This window comes from Callithrix jacchus, chromosome 1 (genome assembly GCF_049354715.1).
Source record: "Callithrix jacchus isolate 240 chromosome 1, calJac240_pri, whole genome shotgun sequence".
Lineage (NCBI taxonomy): Eukaryota > Metazoa > Chordata > Mammalia > Primates > Cebidae > Callithrix > Callithrix jacchus.
This window is the reverse complement of record NC_133502.1, coordinates 140,984,557-141,003,238: the sequence shown is the minus strand read 5'-3', so window position 1 is coordinate 141,003,238 and position 18,682 is coordinate 140,984,557. Positions and strand designations below refer to the sequence as shown.

The following is an 18,682-nucleotide window of genomic DNA, read 5'->3' as shown; positions in this document are numbered from 1 at the left end:
AGTTTGACACCAGCCTGGCCCACATGGTGAAACCCCATCTCTACTAAAAATACAGATATTAGGCGGGTATGATGACGTATGCCTGTGGTCCCAGCTACTTGGGAGGCTGAGGCAGGATAATCGCTTGAAACCAGGAGGCAGAGGTTGCAGTGAACTGAAATTGTGCCACTGCACCCCAGCCTGGGTGCCAGATTGAGACTCCATTTAAAAAAAAAAAAAAAAGAAAGAGGCTGGGCATGGTGGTTTATGCCTGTAATCCCAGCACTTTGGGAGGCCGAGGTGGGTAGATCCGAGGTCAGGAGTTCGAGACCATCCTGGTCAACATGATGAAACCCCGTCTCTACTAAAAATTTAAAAATTAGCCGAGTATGGTGGCACGTGCCTGTAGTCCCAGCTCCCTGGGAGGCTGAGGCAGGACAAATTGCATGAACCTGGGAGGCAGAGGTTACGGTGAGCCAAGATCATGCCACTGCTGCACTTCAGCCTGGGCGACAGAGTCTCAAAAAATAGTAAAAAAGAAATCAATTTCCATTGATTTATTTTATATAATCTCTTCATATACTAGGTATTTCTTCCATAGGAAGAAATAAAGTCTTAGGAAATCAGACTATTGGACCAATCCTTTTATTTCCCCTTTTTCTTTTTCAGATTGGTATCATTTGGAAATAGGTGATGGGATTTGTAAGCACATAAAAGCAATACTAAATAGGGTTCTGATTTTACAGCCTAAGAATTTCTTTTTTTTTTTTTTTTTGAGACGGAGTTTCGCTCTTGTTACCCAGGCTGGAGTGCAATGGCATGATCTCGGCTCAGTGCAACCTCCATCTCCTGGGTTCAGGCAATTCTCCTGCCTCAGCCTCCTGAGTAGCTGGGATTACAGGCACACGCCACCATGCCCAGATAATTTTTTGTATTTTGAGTAGGGACGGGGTTTCACCATGTTGACCAGGATGGTCTCGATCTCTTGACCTCGTGATCCACCTGCCTCTGCCTCCCAAAGTGCTGGGATTACAGGCGTGAGCCACCAAGCCTGGCCCAAATTTCTTTTTAACAAATGTTTGTTTAGATAATGCTTAAGATAGCTAAACCTTTGTTGTATGTTGTCAAAGTTTATTTGGTGACTTTGGTGGGTACTAGGTAAAATCAAGGTGTCTAGCCAAAGCTGGCTCTTAGGATTTAGTCCTTTTTTTTTTTTTTTTAATTCAGTCTCCATAGAGACTGTCAAAAATTGCCAATGCCGACTAAATTTTGCAAGTTGTCACAGCAGAGTATTGGGAAAAGTTTTCAATTAGCAGTAATTGCGCCTCAGATAAACCTCATTGGCTATGATACTGCCACTGCACAAAGCTAGGACTTAGTCCTTTTTGACAGAGATCTCTAAAATCAAGGATTATAAATCAATTTATAGCTGTATATAAAGCTTATAAGAATTATGTCACTTAAATCCAAAATAATTATAAATTCTAATGTGGTCCTCCTTCCACAAAGTCACGATTCTGTGGCGAAACATCTGAATTCAAGATCTATTTATTATGAAGTACCATTAGTGATCTTAGCTAGCCAGTGCTGTAGTGCCTCTTTTGTAGGAGCAGTTTAGATTCACAGCTCAGAGTGTAAAAGATCTTGGCATGGCACAGACATGTGGATTTATTTATTTATTTATTTGAGACAGAGTCTTACTCTGTCGCCCAGGCTGGAATGTAGTGGCGTGATCTTGTCTTACTACAACCTCCGCCTCCCTAGTTCAGGTGATTCTCCTGCCTCAGCCTCCCAAGTAGCTGGGACTACAGGCACATGCCACCATGCCTGGCTATTTTTTGTATTTCCTTTATTTTTTTTTTTAGACAGAGTTTCGCTCTAGTTACCCAGGCTGGAGTGCAATGGTGCGATCTCGGCTCACCGCAACCTCCGCCTCCTGGGTTCAAGCAATTCTCCTGCCTCAGCCTCCCAAGTAGCTGGGACTACAGGCGTGTACCATGCCCAGCTAATATTTGTATTTTTAGTAGAGATAGGGTTTCACCATGTTGACCAGGATGGTCTCGATCTCTTGACCTCGTGATCCACTCACCTCAGCCTCCCAAAGTGCTGAGATTATAGACGTGAGCCACCGTGCACGGCCTTAATTTTTGTATTTCTTTTTTTTTTGAGACGGAGTTTCGCTCTTGTTACCCAGGCTGGAGTGCAATGGCACGATCTCAGCTCACCACAACCTCTGCCTCCTGGGTTCAGGCAATTCTCCTGCCTTAGTCTCCCGAGTAGCTGGGACTACAGGCGCGCGCCACCATGCCCAGCTAATTTTTTGTATTTTTAGTAGAGATGGGGTTTCACCATGTTGACCAGGATGGTCTCGATCTCTTGACCTCGTGATCCACCTGCCTCGGCCTCCCAAAGTGCTGGGATTACAGGCGTGAGCCCCCGCACCTGGCAATTTTTGTATTTCTAACGGAGACAGGGTTTCATTCACCATGTTGACCAGGCTGGTCTTGAATTCCTGACCTTAAGTGATCTGCCTGCGTTGACTGCCAAAAGTGCTGCAATTACAGACATGAGCCACTGTCCCCAGCCAGATTTTTTAATTTATTTATTTATGAGACAGAGTCTTACTGTCAGCCAGGCTGGAGTGCAGTGGTGTGTGGAGTCTGTCAGCCAGGCTGGAGTGCAGGCGGAACTCAGTAGCGGAACCCCTTTTGGGTTCAAGCGATTCTCCTGCCTCAGCCTCCTGAGTGACTGGGATTAAAGGCGCCTGCCACCATACCGGACTAATTTTTATATTTTTAGTAGAGACAGTTTCACCATGTTTGCCAGGCTGGTCTCGAACATCTGACCTCAGATGATCTGCCTGCCTTGGCCTCCCAAAGTGCTAGGATTACAGGCGTGAGCCACCACACCCTGTCCTGGATGTATTTATTTATTTATTTCCCCCCTTAGGCCCCAGAACTGAGAGGAGGCCCCTGGAGTTAGATAAAAGAATGTTTATTGCCATATGTTTTGTATTACTAAAAATTTGGATATGGCGTAAATGTCCGGTAATAGGGAATTCATTCAATAAATGTTAGTATATTCATGTAGTGACCTACCTTATTGCCATTAAAGGTATGTAGTAGCCAGGCATGGTGGCTCATGTCTGCAATCCCAGTGCTTTTGGGAGGCTAAGGCAAGAAGATCGCCTAAGCCCAGGAGGGTTTGAATCCAGCCTGGGCACCATAGTTGGACCCTGTCTATATAATTTAAAAAATGTATGTATAGTTCAAACTGTTCACCCATCACTATTTCCTTAGCATAAATTCCTACAATTGGTATTACAAGCTGTACATATTTTTTGTATATATTTTGAGACAGAGTCTTGCTCTTGTTGCCAAGCTGGAGTGCAGTGGCACAATCTTGGCTTACTGCAGCCCCCGTCTCCCGGATTCAAGCGATTCTCCTGCCTTAGTCTGCTGAGTAGCTGGAATTACAGGCACACGTCGCTACACCCAGCTAATTTTTGTATTTATAGTAGAGATGGGATTTTACCATGTTCGCCACGAGGTCTTGATCTCCTGACCTTGTGATCCGCCCGCCTTGAGTGCTGAGATGACAGGTGCGAGCCATTGTGCCCAGGTGCTATACATATTTTTAATGTTTGATAAATATTTTCTTTCCATTTTCTGTTGTGTTTCTTAGTCTTGGCTCTCTCCTTTGCTCTTCCCCACTTTCTCAGATTGGGACAGTGAATGGATTCTTCTGCTTCGATTTCTCTTGTCTTTCCTTTCCCCACCTCTCCACAGACAGGTTGCTCACGTGTCTTTTACTGACTACAACATAGTATATATTGTTGTCTGTGTGACCTGTGTAGAATTGCTTTCCTTTCTCATTGGGCTCCAGTCTGAAACACCCTTGAATTTTAGAGACATTGTAAAGTTCCCCCCTCTTCTTTTTTTGTTTTTAGAGACAAGGTTCTGTCACCCAGGCTGGGGGGCAGTGGCACGATTATAGCTCACTGTAGCCTTGACCTCCTGGGCCAAGGGATCCTCCTGCTTCAGTTGTCCAAGTAGCTGGGACTATAGGCTCATGCTACCACATAACTCCTGTTTTTGAGACAGAGTCTTACTCTGTCGCCAGGCTGGAGTGCAGTGGTGCAATCTTGGCTCACTGCAATCTCCACCTCCTGGGTTCAAGCGATTCTTTTGCCTCAGCCTCTTTAGTAGCTGGAATTACAGGCATGTGCCACCACGCCCGGCTAATTTTTGTACTTTTAGTAGAGACTGGGTTTCACCATGTTGGCCAGGATGGTCTCAATCTCTTGACCTCTTGGCCTTCCAAAGTGCTGGGATTACAGGCGTGAGCCACTGTGCCCCGCCGACTCTTTAAGCTCCCTTTGTCTTTGTGTACTCTCATTTACATTTGTCTAGATACCCATGAATGCATGCAGAGATAGACTCACTAGTCTTACATGTCTCTTTCCCCGCTCTGTCCTAGAATGTAAACTGCCGGGAGTCTGAGTCTCGAGCTTACCTTGCTGTGCTTCTAGTTTCTGGCAGGAATCCCAGTAGGTTAATGTAGAGCAGCCTTATTCTGGGAAATGTTACTGGAGCTACATGAAGCCTTGGCCCCTTGTCAAAGAGCTTGGGAAGAGATTCTGTGGCAGCTCATCCACATCCCTGTTCCTTCCCATGAGGAAGCTCTATCCTTCAAGTTGTTCATTGTCATTCCTCCACAAGAATGAGGGTGAGGTTAGGGGTAAACTCTTAGTTTCCTGAGCCCTCTACAGACCCAACAGGTCTCGGTGTTTTTTTCAACTGAGGTCTTCCTTTGTATCAAGTGGTTTTCATTCAGTGTAGTAACCTGTTTTACACCCTGTAAAACTAAAGAAGCAGCAGAATAATAATGCAGTATTATCAGCTATCATTTGTTAAAGTACCTATTCTGTGCCAAGCCTTGTGCTAGACACTTGCATTTTATTAGATCTCTTAGCAACCCTATGGGAAGATTATATTATCCACATTATACAGATAAGAAGCAAGATTCAGAAAGATTGCCCAAGATCACACGGTAAATAGATAACCAATCTGGAATTTAAACCTAAACTTCTTTCAACTCCAAAACTGAAGGAGTTTGACTTAGGACTTTCATGGATATGAAGAGATGAAATCTTTTTTCTCATCTATTCTGGATGGCAAAAATGGAGCCTTATCTTAAGGCAAAGGAATGGACTAAAATAATTATTTTATTTTATTTTATTATTTTTTTTTTAATTTAAAATTTTAAAGCAAATAATGGAAGAGGACTAAAATAATTCTTAAAGTTTTAGCCAGCCCTCAGATCCATAGGAGAAACTCAGATCTTTCCAGGTTGCAGGTCACAGGTTACACTTGAGTCTCCCCCAACCCCAACATGGAGTTTCGCTCTTGTTGCCGAGGCTGGAGTGCAATGGCTCAATCACAGGTCACCGCAACTTCCACCTCCTAGGTTCAAGTGATTCTCCTGCCTTAGCCTTCTGAGTAGCTGGGATTACAGGCATGCGCCATCACACCCAGCTCATTTTTTATTTTTTATTTTATTTTATTTTTTAGGAAGACCTCACCCGAATATTTTATATTTTTAATAGAGATGGGGTTTCTCCATGTTGGTCAGGCTGGTCTTGAACTCATGACCTCAGGTGAACCACCTGCCTTGGCCTCCCAAAGTGCTGGGATTATAGGCGTGAGCCACCACACCCAGCCAAACACTTGAGTCTTATCCTACTCACTGCCCTCTGCACTACAGAGCAGAGTCTCTCTACATCAGTGCTCAAACTGTGCCTAGGGGTTTTGGAAAACTAGATTTTGGTTTAGTAAGTCTGGGTTAGGCCTGAGATTCTGCATTGTGTTCCTTTAAGTATCAAGGGTCTGGATCAATGGCTGTTAAACTTGGGAAATCATCTCATTCACATGGAGATCCTTGAAAAAAATTCAGTTTTGGTAGCTGCAAACTTAGAATTTCTTTTTTTTTTTTTCTTTCTTTTTTCTTTTTTTTTTTTTTGAGACAGGTCTCTCTCTGTTGCTCACGCTGGAGCGCAGTGGTTCAACCACAGCTCACTGTGGCCTTGACCTCCAACCTCCTGGGCTCAAGTGATCATCCCACCTCAGCCCTCTGGGTAGCTGGGACTACAGGCATGTGCTACCATGCTAACTTTTTGTATTTGTTGTAGAGATAGGGTCTCATTGTGTTGCCCCGACTGGTCTTGAACTCCTTGCCTCAAGTGATCCTCCTGCCTCAGCCTCCCAGCATCCTGGGAGGCATGGACGCTGGCATGAGCCACAATGCTCAGCCTAGAATTTCTTTTTCTTTCTTTTAATTTTTTTTTTAACTGACAGATAATTCTTATACATGTTTATGGGGTACAATGTGATATTTCAATATATATATACATTATGTAATGATCAAATCATGAATGTTAGCATATTAATCACTTCAAACACTTGTTACTTCTTTTTGATGAGAATATTCAAAATCCTCTAGCTATTTTGAAATATACAATAAAATTGTTGTCTGTGGTCACCCTACTGTACAATAGAACAGCAGAACTTATTCCTCCTATCTGTAGCTTTGTACCCATTGACCAACCTTTCTACTCTCACCTGCCCCAGTCTCCCTAGCCTCTGATAATTACTATTCTAATCTCTACTTCTATGAGATCAACTTTTTTTTTTTTGAGACGGAGTCTCACTCTTGTTGCCAGGGCTGGAGTGCAGTGGTGCAGTCTTAGCTCACTGTAACCTTTGCCTCCTGGATTCAAGGGATTCTTATGCCTTAGCCTCCTGAGTAGCTGGGAATACAGGCATTTGACACCATGGCCAGTTAATTTTTGTATTTTTAGTAGAGATGGGGTTTTACCATGTTGGCCAGTCTGGTCTTGAATTCCTGACCTCAGGTGATCTGCCCCGCTTCAGCCTCCCAGAGTTCTGGGATTATAGGTGTGAGTCACTGTGCCTGGCAGACATCAACTTTTTAAGGTTCCACATTTAAATGAGGTCATGCGATATTCTGTACTTGGTTTGTTTAACTTAACACAATGTTCTCTAGGTTCATCCGTGTTGTCAAAAGGATTTCATTCTTTTTTATAGCTAAACAGTATTACATTGTGTGTCTGTGCCACATTTTCTTCATACATTCATCCATTGATGCATACTTAAGTTGATTCCATACCTTGGCTGTTGTGAATAATGCTGCAATAAACCTGAAATTCAGAAATTCCTAATGGAAGAGTTTTAGGGTAAGGCCTGGGAATCGTTTTTGTTTTGTAGTGTTTTTTATTTTATTTATTTATTTATTTTGAGACAGAGTCTCACTCTGTTGCCCAGGATGGAGTGCAGTGGTACTCCCTAGTTCAAGCAATTCTCCTCCCTCAGCCTCCCGAGTAGCTGGGACTACTGGTGTGTGCCACCACACCCAGCTAATTTTTTTTGTATTTTTAGTAGGGACAGGGTTTCACCATGTTAGCCAGGATGGTCTTGATCTCCTGACCTAGTAATCCGCCCGCCTCAGCCTTCCAAAATGCTGGGATTATAGGCGTGAGCCATTGCACTTGGCCAATAAAATAATTATATTTCATTGAAGAATCTTTCATGTATAATATTTATAAGCAGTTATTTCTAGAGTTTGAAGTCCATGGCAGGACATGTAGTAGGGGCTAGACTGAGGAGAGACTTGGTTTTGTTTTGTTTTTCTGAGGCAAGGTCTTGCTCTGTCACCCAGGTGGGAGTACAGTGGCACCATCACGGCTCACTGCAGCCTTGACCTCCTGGGCTCAACCAATCCTCCCACCTCATTTCAAAATTTTTTTGTAGAGACAAGATCTCACTGTGCTGTCAGAGCTGGTCATAAACTCCTGGGCTGAAGTAATCCTTCTGCCACAGCCTTCCAAAGTCTGGCCCTGAGGAGAGTCTTAATGGCATTATAAGGATCTCAGATTTAGGTTAAGGGGAGTCATTGGATATTTTTTGTTTTTGAGATGGAGTTTGACTCTTGTTTTCCACGCTGGAGTGCAATGGCATGATCTGGGCTCACTGCAGCCTCCGCCTCCTGGGTTCAAACGATTCTCCTGCCTCTAAACCATTCTCCTGCCTCAGCCTCCCAAGTAGTTGGGATTACAGGCGCATCCTACCATGCCTGGCTAATTTTTGTAATTTTAGTAGAGACAGGGTTTCACTGTGTTGGCCTGGCTGGTCTTAAACTCCTGACCTCAGGTGATCTGCATGCATTGGCCTCCCAAAGTGCTGGGATTACAGGCGTAAGCCACCGCACTTGGCCCATTGGATGTTTTTTGGTTGGGGACTGGCATTGGAAGATTTCCATTTTTAGTAAGATGACTCTGCTTATAATATAAAGAATAATTTTGATACCGGCATTGCCTGAAGGCACAAAGACTAATTGTGGTTGTCCAGGGAGAAGTGATGCGTGAGGAAGCAAAGGAAGGAGCCAGCTCTAAGAATATTTATAGATTGGGCAGGACTAGGATGATAGAAATGAGGGAGAAAGGAGTAACCTAGGATAAAATCCACACTTGAGTGACAGGGCAGATAATGGTAGCGTTAGGAAAGTGAGCAATTTGAGAAACAAGGTAATTTGTTTTGGGCATATTGAGTTTAAAATGCTTGTGGGCTGCATCAGCAATGATGCCAGTTAGGCAGGGAGTCTCCTGCTCTCAGGTAGTTGTCAGTTTGGGAGTGATTTGTTCCCCTCTTCTCCCTGCTCCCACTCAGTCTCTGACACTCTTCTAACTATATTTCTCTCTCTCTCTCTAATAAACATATATATATTTAAATATAAAGTATATATTATATGTATATTTAAATATATATTATGTATATTTAAATATATATTATATATATTTATATATGTATTCAGTGTAATGCCCTTGCCCAAGGTGTTGGACACCGTGGTAGAGCCCTACAATGCCACCCTCTCAGTCCACCAGCTCGTAGAAAACACAGACGAGACCTTTTGCATTGATAATGAAGCTCTCTAAGACATCTGCTTCTGAATCCTAAAACTGCCTACCCCCACCTATGATGACCTGAGCCACCTAGTGTCTGTACCATAAGTGGGGTCACCACCTGCCTGAGCTTCTGGGGCCAGCTCAAGGGCTGTGAACATGGTCCTGTTCCCCCGCTTGCACTTCTTCATGTCTGGCTTCGGCCTGCTGACCATCCAGGACAGCCAGCAGTACTGAGCCCCGACAGTGCCTGAGCCCACCCAGCAGATATTTGATGCCAAGAATATGATGGCTGCCTGTGCCCCCTCTGTGGCTGCTACTTAGCAGCTGCCATGTTCAGGGGCCATATGTCCATGGAGGAGGTTGATAAGTAAATGCTTAATCTCTAAAACAAGTATAACAGCTACTTTGTTGATTGAATCACCCACAAGGTGAAAACAGCTGTCTGTAACATCCCATCCTGGAGGCTAAAGATGTCTGCCACCGTCATTGGCAACAGCACAGCCATCTGGGATTTGCTCAGGTGCCTCTAGGAGCAGTTCAGTCATGTTCTGGCACAATGCCTTCCTGCACTAGTACATGGGCAAAGGCATGGACGAGATGGAGTTCACTGAGGCTATGAGCAACGTGAATGTGTCCAAGTGCAGGATGCCACAGCCAAGGAGAAGAGGGAGTTTGAGGAGTGGTCCTATGAGAAGGTGGCTTAGAGCTACTGAGTAAAGGGAAGAAGTGGTGTGAACTCTTTAATCACCCACAGTCTCTTCTGTGATACCCATGTATCACATGTCTGTGTATGCACTTGCTGTTCTTCATGTCTTGACATCACAGCTCTAAAGACACACCAATGAAAGCATTTTTATACTGAAAAAAACCATATAGTATATAAAAACATACATACATAAAACATTATGTATTTGCTTGTTTGAGACAGGTCTTGCTGTTTCGCCCAGGCTGGCTCAAATTTGTGATCCTTATGCCTCAGCCTCCTGAGTACCTAAGTAGTTGGGACTACGGACTTGCCACGTTGTCCACTTCCTTTTTGTATTTTAAACTTAAGACTCACTTAGTTTCTCCTTTCATTGATCTTCTGTGCAACCAGCAGGTTTATTTATGTAAAGGTCTGACTCATTTTGTCTTCACCATGAGAATTGCTGGCAGGATTTTATTTCAGCCTCTTAAGCTATAAGGTATATATATTAGGGCGGAGATTATTTCTCTTGTTCATAGCTGTGTTCATAGCACTTAGAACAGTACTGGCAAATAAGTGAGTGCCCTTAACGAATGAACTGTTGAATCACATGAGTTTGACTCCTATAAGGACTCTCCTTTCTCTAAAACGATCTTTTCCATAAAGCATTCTCTAAGTTGAATCTTGTAGGGTAAAGAGGTGGAAGAGAGTTTTTCAGGCAGAGGTAGCAAAGAGCAAAGGCAGGGAGGCATGGAAGTGAATGGGATGTGTGTGTATAGAGAACAGCCATGAGATATTAATAATTCTTCCTTGTCTTATGTCTCTGGTCATTCCAGAAAACTTAGTAATATTACTAGGTATATTAATAGCCATGATGTGTTCTGGGAATTGTGTTTCGTTTACAAGTTTCTGTGCATGGTTAGGTGAGGATTCAATGTATAAATTAGGCACAAACTGACAGAAAACTGACTGTGTTGGTCTTGCTCTTTGTGTCCATGGTCTAATACAAGGCCTCTTGGAAACCCCTGAAACCCAGGCAGAACTTTCTAATCTGTGTTCGTATACTTTCTAATCAGCATTCATGTAGTATTTTATTCCTGTCTCTATTATTATGTTATATTGACTTATTTGCATGTATTATTTCATTAGTAGCCCTGACCATGCCTTTAATAATTCCCAGAGTCTGACATGTAATAGACATTAACTAAATATTGATGAACAGTTGAACAAATGGATGCTTATACTGTGTATTGGGCACATTAAATTGGAACTATGTTCAGCTTTTATATCCATTTTTTTCTTGTAGCTATTTGTAGTAGATGTCCAGACAAGCCAGATCACCAAAATCCCCATTCTGAAAGACCGGGAGCCTGGAGGTGTGACCCAGCAAGGCTGTGGTATCCATGCCATTGAACTGAATCCTTCTAGAACACTGCTAGCCACTGGAGGAGACAACCCTAATAGTCTTGCCATCTATCGACTACCTACACTGGATCCTGTGTGCGTAGGAGATGTAAGTTTTCCCCATAGTTGTAGTTGGAGGGAGCCTTGTTTTTAAGTGGGTCTCAGTGGTTAACATGGACTCTCCTCTCAGCAGCCCACTTGGGAGCGGGTAGTTTCCTCTAGATTTCTGCTGACTCTCGGGACATAGGGTTGAAATACGGAGGTATAGGTATCAGAGTGGGGACTGGACTCCCCAAAGGGCCCAGTGTGTGTTAGATAAAGGGGCAAGCAGCACACCGCAGGGGCCAACAGTAGTGAGTTGCTGTTTGAATCCATAGTGTCCACATATTTCCCACTGCCCATAGTCAGAGAGTAGCAGAATTTACAAAGTCATCCATTCATTCATCAGGCATTTATTGAGTCTTCTATGGCCAGGCATTGTTTGAGACATGATTTGAGACACAGAAGCGAACAGAACAGATAAAGCCCCTGTCCTCTTGAAGCCTATTCTAGTGGAGGGTGACATATAAACCAAAATATAAACCGTATAAACCAATACTTACCTGTAATATGTCAGAGTGTGATAAGTGCCATGGAGAAGAACAAAGACAGCATAAAGGGACTGAGAGTGAGGTGGAGGATGCTGTAACAGAAGATAGAGAAAGTTTCATTGATAGGATGATACTTGAACAGGGAGACTTAAACGAAATGAGGGCACTAGCCATGTAGACGTCTAGATGTCTGGAGGAAGAGAGTTCCAGATAGAAGATGGGACCCAGAGGTAGAAGGAAAGAGCTATGTGTCCACTACCCACAGTAGTGCCAATTTCGTTCCCGCTTTAAGCTCCTTAAGATAGGTAAAGATTGTGTGGTCATGCTTTATGGGTTGAGACCACGAGAGATCAGAGTTGTAATTTTTACAAAACTATTTTCAGTCTGACTTGTATGCTTCTCTAGAGAGTTCATTACAATCCTTATTTCACTAATTTCTTGTTTTCCTCCCTGTACCTGTTACTCCCTGCTCTCCAAGGATGGACACAAGGACTGGATCTTTTCCATTGCATGGATCAGTGACACTATGGCAGTGTCTGGTAAAGTTGCTGTTTTATAGGGAGATTTTGGTATGGCAGGGATTGGGGGTTAGAAATTGAAAAGGGATAGTAGCGTGACAGGAAACAGCCCAGCCGGGCATTGTGGCTCATGCCTATAATCCCAGCACTTTGACAGGCTGGAGTGGGTGAATAACTTGAGCCCAAGAATTCAAGACCAGGCTAGGCAACATATGAGACCCTGTCTCTACAAAAAAATTTTTTTATTAATTAGCTAAGTTGTACTGCATACCCATTGTCCCAGCTACTCAGGAGGCTGAGGCAGGAGTTATTGCTTGAGCCCAGGAGATCCAGGCTACATCAAGCTGTGATTGTGTCACTCCACTCCAGCCTGCATGGCAGAGAGTGACCCTATAGAATAAAAATGTTTTATTTAGTATAAAAGTGATACACATTTATTCTAAGAAATTCTACTGCCTTAGCTACTTGGGAGGCTGAGGCAGGAGAATTGCTTGAACCCAGCAGGCAGAGGTTGCAGGGAGCCGAGATCATGCCACTGCACTCCAACCTGGGTGACAGAGCAAGACTCTGTCTCAAAAAATATCTAGGTAGGACGGGGCATGGTAGCTCATGCCTGTAATCCAGGCCCTCTGGAGGCCAAAGCGGGTGGATCACCTGAGGTTGGGAGTTCAAGACCAGCCTGACCAACATGGTGAAACCCCGTCTTTAAAAAAAAAAAAAAAAATAGGTAGGTAGGTAGGTAGATAGATTAAAAAAAAGTAAGGACCACCAACAAGATCTCTATCCAGACATAACCACTTTTTTTGTGGGTTGTTTTGTTTTCTTTTTGAGACAGTGTCTCATTTTTTCACCCAGGCTGGAGTACAGTGGCATGATCATAGCTCACTGCATCCTTGAATTCTCGAGCTCAGGTGATCCTTCTGCCTCAGCCTCCGAGGTAGCTGGGACTATAGGCACAAACTATCCCACACAGCTAGTAATAACCACTGTTGACATTTACAAACAGACTATAACTTGCCAGTCTTTTTTTCAGTACTTTTTTTGTTTTCCTTTAGACACAGGATCTTGTTCTATCACCCAGGCTGGAGTGCAGTGGCACTATCATGGCTCACTGCAGCCTTGAATTCCTGTGCTGGAGCTGTCCTCCTGCCTCAGCCTCCCAAAGTGCTTAGATTATATAGGCATTTGCCACTGCACCCAGCTTTAGTACAATTTTTTTTTTTAGTCTTGCAGGCTGGAATGCAGTGGCATGATCTCAGTTCACTGCAACCTCCACTTCCCAGGTTTAAACGATTCCCCTGCCTCCGGGTGACCACCACCACTCCAGGCTAATTTTTCTATTTTTAGTAGAGATGGGATTTCACCATATTGGTCAGGCTGGTCTCGAACTCCTGACCTCAGTGATTCGCCTGCCTTGGCCTCCCAAAGTGCTGGGATTACAGATGTGAGCCACTGTACCCAGCTCATAATTTTTAGTTGGTTAATATGAGATAATTTAGAAGATGTATATATACAATTCGTTGTGAAATCCTTTCTTTCTTTTTTTTTTTGAGATGGAGTTCTGCCATGTCACCCAGGCTGGAGTGCAATGCCGCAGTCTCAGCTCACTGCAACCTCCGCCTCCTGGATTCAAGCAGTTCTCCCTGCCTCAGCCTCCCAAGTAGCTGGGATTACAGGCGCCTGCCACCATGCCCAGCTATTTTTTGTATCTTTTAGTAGAGATAGGGTTTTGCCATGTTGGCCAGGCTGGTCTTGAACTCCTGACCTCAGGTGATCCTCCTGCCTTGGCCTCTCCACGTGCTGGGATTATAGGCGTGAGCCACTGCGCCTGGCCTCATTTTATTACTATTTATTGAGAATGAGTTTCGCTCTTATTGCCCTGGCTGGAGTGCAGTGAGGCGATCTTGGCTCACTGCAACCTCCGCTTTCTGGGTTCAAGTGATTCTCCTGCCTCAGCCTCTGAGTAGCTGGGATTACAGGCATGCACCATTACGCCGGCTAATTTTTTGTACTTTAAGTAGAGACAGGGTTTCTCTATATTGTTCAGGCTGGTCTTGAACTCTCGACCTCAGGTGATCCACCCTTCTCGGCCTACCAAAGTCCTGGGATTACAGTCTGAGCCACCGCACCCGGCCTTTATTATACTTTAATTTTTTCATAATATAACTTCGATGGGTTAAATGAGATCATACTGTACACAAAGTAATCTTCTGAAACACAATTATCTAATTATCTCATGCTGATGCTCAGATCTTCTATAGACTTTTTAGTATCTATAAGAATAAAAAGAAATTTTATAGCACAGCATACAAGGTCCCATGCCCTCCTTTCCAACTTTCTCTCTCTTAGCTTTCATGCCTGCACCCCATAATTTAGTTTAACAAACCATGTCTACTTCTCCAGATGTGCCATTCTCTCTATGGCCTTTTCTAATTTCACATGATTAACACTCTACTTTGGATTGATATGTCTGTCATATTAGATGGTTTTTTCTTGTTTTCGTAATTTCTGAGACAGAGCCTCACCCTGTCACCCAGGCTGGAGTGCAGTGGCGAGATTTCTACTCACAGCAACCTCTGCCTCGCAGGTTCAAACACTTCTGCCTCAGCCTCCCAAGTAGCTGGGACTACAGGTACGTGCCGTCATGCCCGGCCAATTTTTTGTATTTTTAGTAGACAGGGTTTCACCATGTTGGCTAGGCTAGTCTCAAACTCCTGATTTGAAGTGATCTGCGTGCCTCAGCCTCTCAAAGTGCTGGAATTACAGGTGTGAGCCACCTCTCCCAGCCTAGATGTTTTTTTTTCTACGAAGCATTCAGGAGATTAGCAGTGTGGGAAGGGTGCCTTCTTGGTCTCAAAGAAGAATTGGCAAATAACTATTGGAAAAAGAATTTTTGTTATTGTTGTTGAGACAGGGTCTCACTCTGTTACCTAGGCTGGAGTGCAGTAGTGTGGTCGTTGCTCACTGCAACCTTGAACTAACTTCAAGTAGCTGGGACTACAGGCACACACAACCACACCTGGTTAATTATTTCTATTTTTTTTTTTTTTTATAAACTGGGTTTTGCTTTGTTGCCTAGTCTGCTCTCAAACTCCTAGGCTCAAGCATTCCTCCCACTTCAGCCTCTCAAAGTTCTGGGATTACAGGCATGAGCCACTGTGCCCAGCCTAAAACATAATTTTTTTTTTGCACCTTCTGGCAAAAACATAATTTCTTGATGCTCCATTTTATGTATAGAATAAAACCGTATTGTTGAACATACTGATTGTTGTGAATAAACATCTTTGTATTTGGGTATTGTGATAGTGGATTGTTTTCTGAATGGGAATATGAACTTTTTGTTTTTGTTTCTCTTGTCTTTCTTTTTTTTTTTTTTTTTTTTTGAGATGGAATCTTGCTCTGACACCCAGGCTGGAGTGCAGTGGCTTAATCTCAGCTCTGCAACCCCCAACTCCTGGGTTTGAGGGATTCTCTTGCCTCAGCCTTCCAAGTAGCTGGGAGTACAGGCACGTGCTATCATGGCCAGCTAATGTTTGTATTTTTAGTAGAGACAGGTTTTACCTTATTGGCTGGGCTTGTCTCAAACTCCTGACCTCGTGATCTGCCCACCTCAGCCTCCCAAAGTCTGGGATTACAGGCATGAGCCACTGTACCCAGCCATTGTTTCTCTTTTGTTGGGGAGATAAGGTCTCACTCTGTCACTGAGGCTGGAGTGCAGGGGCGTGATCATGGCTCACTGCAGCCTTCACCTCCCAGTCTCAAACAATCCTCCTTCTCAGCACTCCATCCCCCTCACCAAGTAGCTGGGACTACAGGCATGCGCCACCATATCCAGCTAGTTTTTTGTATTTTTTTGTAGAAATGGTGTTTCAACATTTTGCCCAGGCTGATCACTCCTGGCCTCAGTGATCTGCCTGCCTAAGCCTCCCAAAGTGCTGGGATTACAAGCGTGAGCCACTGTACCCGGCCAGGAATACAAAATTTCCTTGCTGCAGGTTGCTCAGTTGTCCCCTAGAAAAATACCATTTTAGCTTGCCACCAACAGTATATTCAAGGCTCAATGCACAGAAAAGTGTTCTTGGTTTTTTAGAAAGATACCATTTTAGGCCGGGTGCGGTGGCTCACGCCTATAATCCCAGCACTTTGGGAGGCTGAGGCGGGTGGATCACGAGGTCAAGAGATCAAGACCATCCTGGTCAAAAAGGTGAAACTCAGTCTCTACTAAAAATACAAAAATTAGCTGGGCATGGTGGTGCGCGCCTGTCCCAGCTGCTCGGGAGACTGAGGCAGGAGAATTTCTTGAACCCAGGAGGTGGAGGTTGCGGTGAGCCAAGATTGTGCCATTGCACTCCAGTCTGGGTAACAACAGTGAAACTCCATCTAAAAAAAAAAAAGAAAGAAAGATACCATTTTAGCTTGCCACCAACAGGGCTCAATGCACAGAAAAGTGTTATTGGTTTTGTAAGTGCTTTATTGCTAAGAAAAATGATTTTTCATAGAAAAGTAATTCTTTTTTATGTTTGGAGGCAGGGTCTCTGTTGCCCAGACTAGAGTGCAGTGTGATCTTGGCTTGATCTTGGCTCAAGATCTTGGCTCCCTGTACCCTTGACCTCTCTGGGCTCCAGTGACCCTCCCACATCAGCCTCCAGGGTAGCTGGGACTATAGGTTCGTGCCACCACGCCTGCCTAATTTTGTACTTTTTGTAGAGACAGGGTTTTGCCATGTTGCCCAGCCTCCCAGAATGCTGGGATTATAGGCCTGTACCACTGCACCCAGCCTAGAACAGTCGTCATTATTATTATTTTTTTTGAGATGGCATCTCACTCTGTCACCCAGGTTGGAGTCAGTGGCACGATCTCAGCTCACTGCAACCGCTGCTTACCCGGCTCAAGCTATCCTCCCAGCTCAGCCTCCCGAGTAGCTGAGGCCACAGGCGTATGCCACCACGCCTGGCTAAATTTTTGTATTTTTGGTGAGATGGGGTTGCCATGTTGCCCAGGCTGTTCTCAAACTCCTGAGCTCAGGTGGTCCACCCACCTCGGCTTCCCAAAGTGCTCAGATTACAAGTGTGAACAGTAATTGTTAATAAAGAACAGTCTAGAACAGTCTTTTTTTTTTGAGATGGAGTCTTGCTCGGTCACCCAGGCCGGAGTGCAGTAGCACAATTTTGCCTCACTGCAACCTCTGCCTCCCAGGTTTAAGCAATTCCCTGCTTCAGCCTCCCAGGTAGCTGGGATTGCAGGCACCTGCCACCACATCCAGCTAGTTTTTTTTGTATTTTTAGTAGACACAGTTTTCACCATCTTGGCCAGGCAGGTCTTAAACACCTGACCTTGTGATCCACCCACCGCAGCCTCCCAAAGTGCTGGGATTAGAGGCGTGAGCCACTGCGCCCAGCCAAACAGTCATTCTAAAGGGATTGTGGCTTGGCACAGTGGCTCACACTTCTAGTTCCAGTATTTTGAGAGGCTTAATCAGGAGTTTGAGATCAGGACTCCAGGACCAGCCTGGGTAACATAGTGAGACCCCATTTTTATAAAAATAAAAAATTACCTGGCCATGATGATACACGCCTGTAGACCCAGCTACCTGGGAGACTGAGGCAGGAGAATTGCTTTTTTTTTTTTTTTCTAGTTTTTATTTTTTATTTATTAAGATATGGTTTCACCATGATGGCCAGGCTGGTCTTGAATTCCTGACCTCAGGTGATCAACCCACCTCGGCCTCCCAAAGTGCTAGGATTACAGGCGTGAGCCACTGTGCCTGGCAGGAGAATTGCTTAAATCCAGGAGGTTGAAGCTGCAATGAGCCATGATCATATTATTGCACTCCAGCCTGGGTGACAGCCAGAACCTGTCTCATTAAAAAAAAAAAAAAAAAAATGGGAAGTGGTTATAGTCCCTATGGAAAGCCTTCAGGAAGCCCATGGAACTCCCTGAAATTGAATGTAAAATGTTTTGTTTTTGTGTAATTTTCTAGAAAAAGAGGCCTAGGTTGGATATGGTGGTGGTTCATGCCTTTAATCTTAGCACTTTGAGAGACCGAAGTGTGAGGATCACTTGAGGCAGGGGTTGAAGACTAGCCTTAGCAACAAATTGAGACCCTCTCCCCATCTCTATAAAAAATAAAAAAACCAAGGCCAGGCCAGGCTTGGTGGCTAACGCCTATAACTACCAGTTTAGCAGGATGAGGCGGCTGGATCACTTGAGCCCAGGAGTTTAAGACCAACCTGGACAATATGACAAAACCCTGTCTATACAGAAAAAAAAAAATGCAAAAATTAGTCAGGTGTGGTGGTACCTGTAGTCCCAGCTACTCAGGAGGCTGAGGTGAGAGGACCACTTGTGCCCAGAAGGTGGAGGTTGCAGTGAACTGAGACTGCACCACTGCACTCCAGCCTGGGCAACAGAGTGACACTTTGTATTTAAAAAAAAAAAAAAAAAAAAAAAACAGCCAGTCATGGGGGTGCATACCTGTGGTATCCCCTACTTTGGAGGCAGGAGGATTACTTAAGCCCAGCAAGTT

General features: G+C 44.2%; 1 protein-coding gene and 1 non-coding gene across 6 annotated transcripts in view; one reads left to right on the top strand and one right to left on the bottom strand.

Moving 5' to 3' along the window:
- The window catches only part of DCAF12 (DDB1 and CUL4 associated factor 12), a 47,734-nt gene that overhangs the window by 13,833 nt on the left and 15,219 nt on the right, over positions 1-18,682 (top strand). For 3 of the 5 annotated variants that reach the window (XM_078370810.1, XM_078370811.1, XM_078370806.1), the window contains exons 3-5: positions 10,951-11,157; positions 12,117-12,177; positions 14,744-14,788. In XM_078370810.1, coding sequence (XP_078226936.1) covers positions 10,951-11,157; positions 12,117-12,177; positions 14,744-14,788 — 313 coding nt within the window. The remainder of the gene's footprint in view (positions 1-10,950; positions 11,158-12,116; positions 12,178-14,743; positions 14,789-18,682) is intronic. The other 2 variants (XM_035308176.3, XM_054257149.2) reach the window with 1 other exon arrangement.
- LOC118147937 (U4 spliceosomal RNA) lies at positions 1,207-1,349 on the bottom strand. Its single transcript, XR_004734643.1, has one exon. It is a non-coding gene; the product is annotated as a U4 spliceosomal RNA (small nuclear RNA).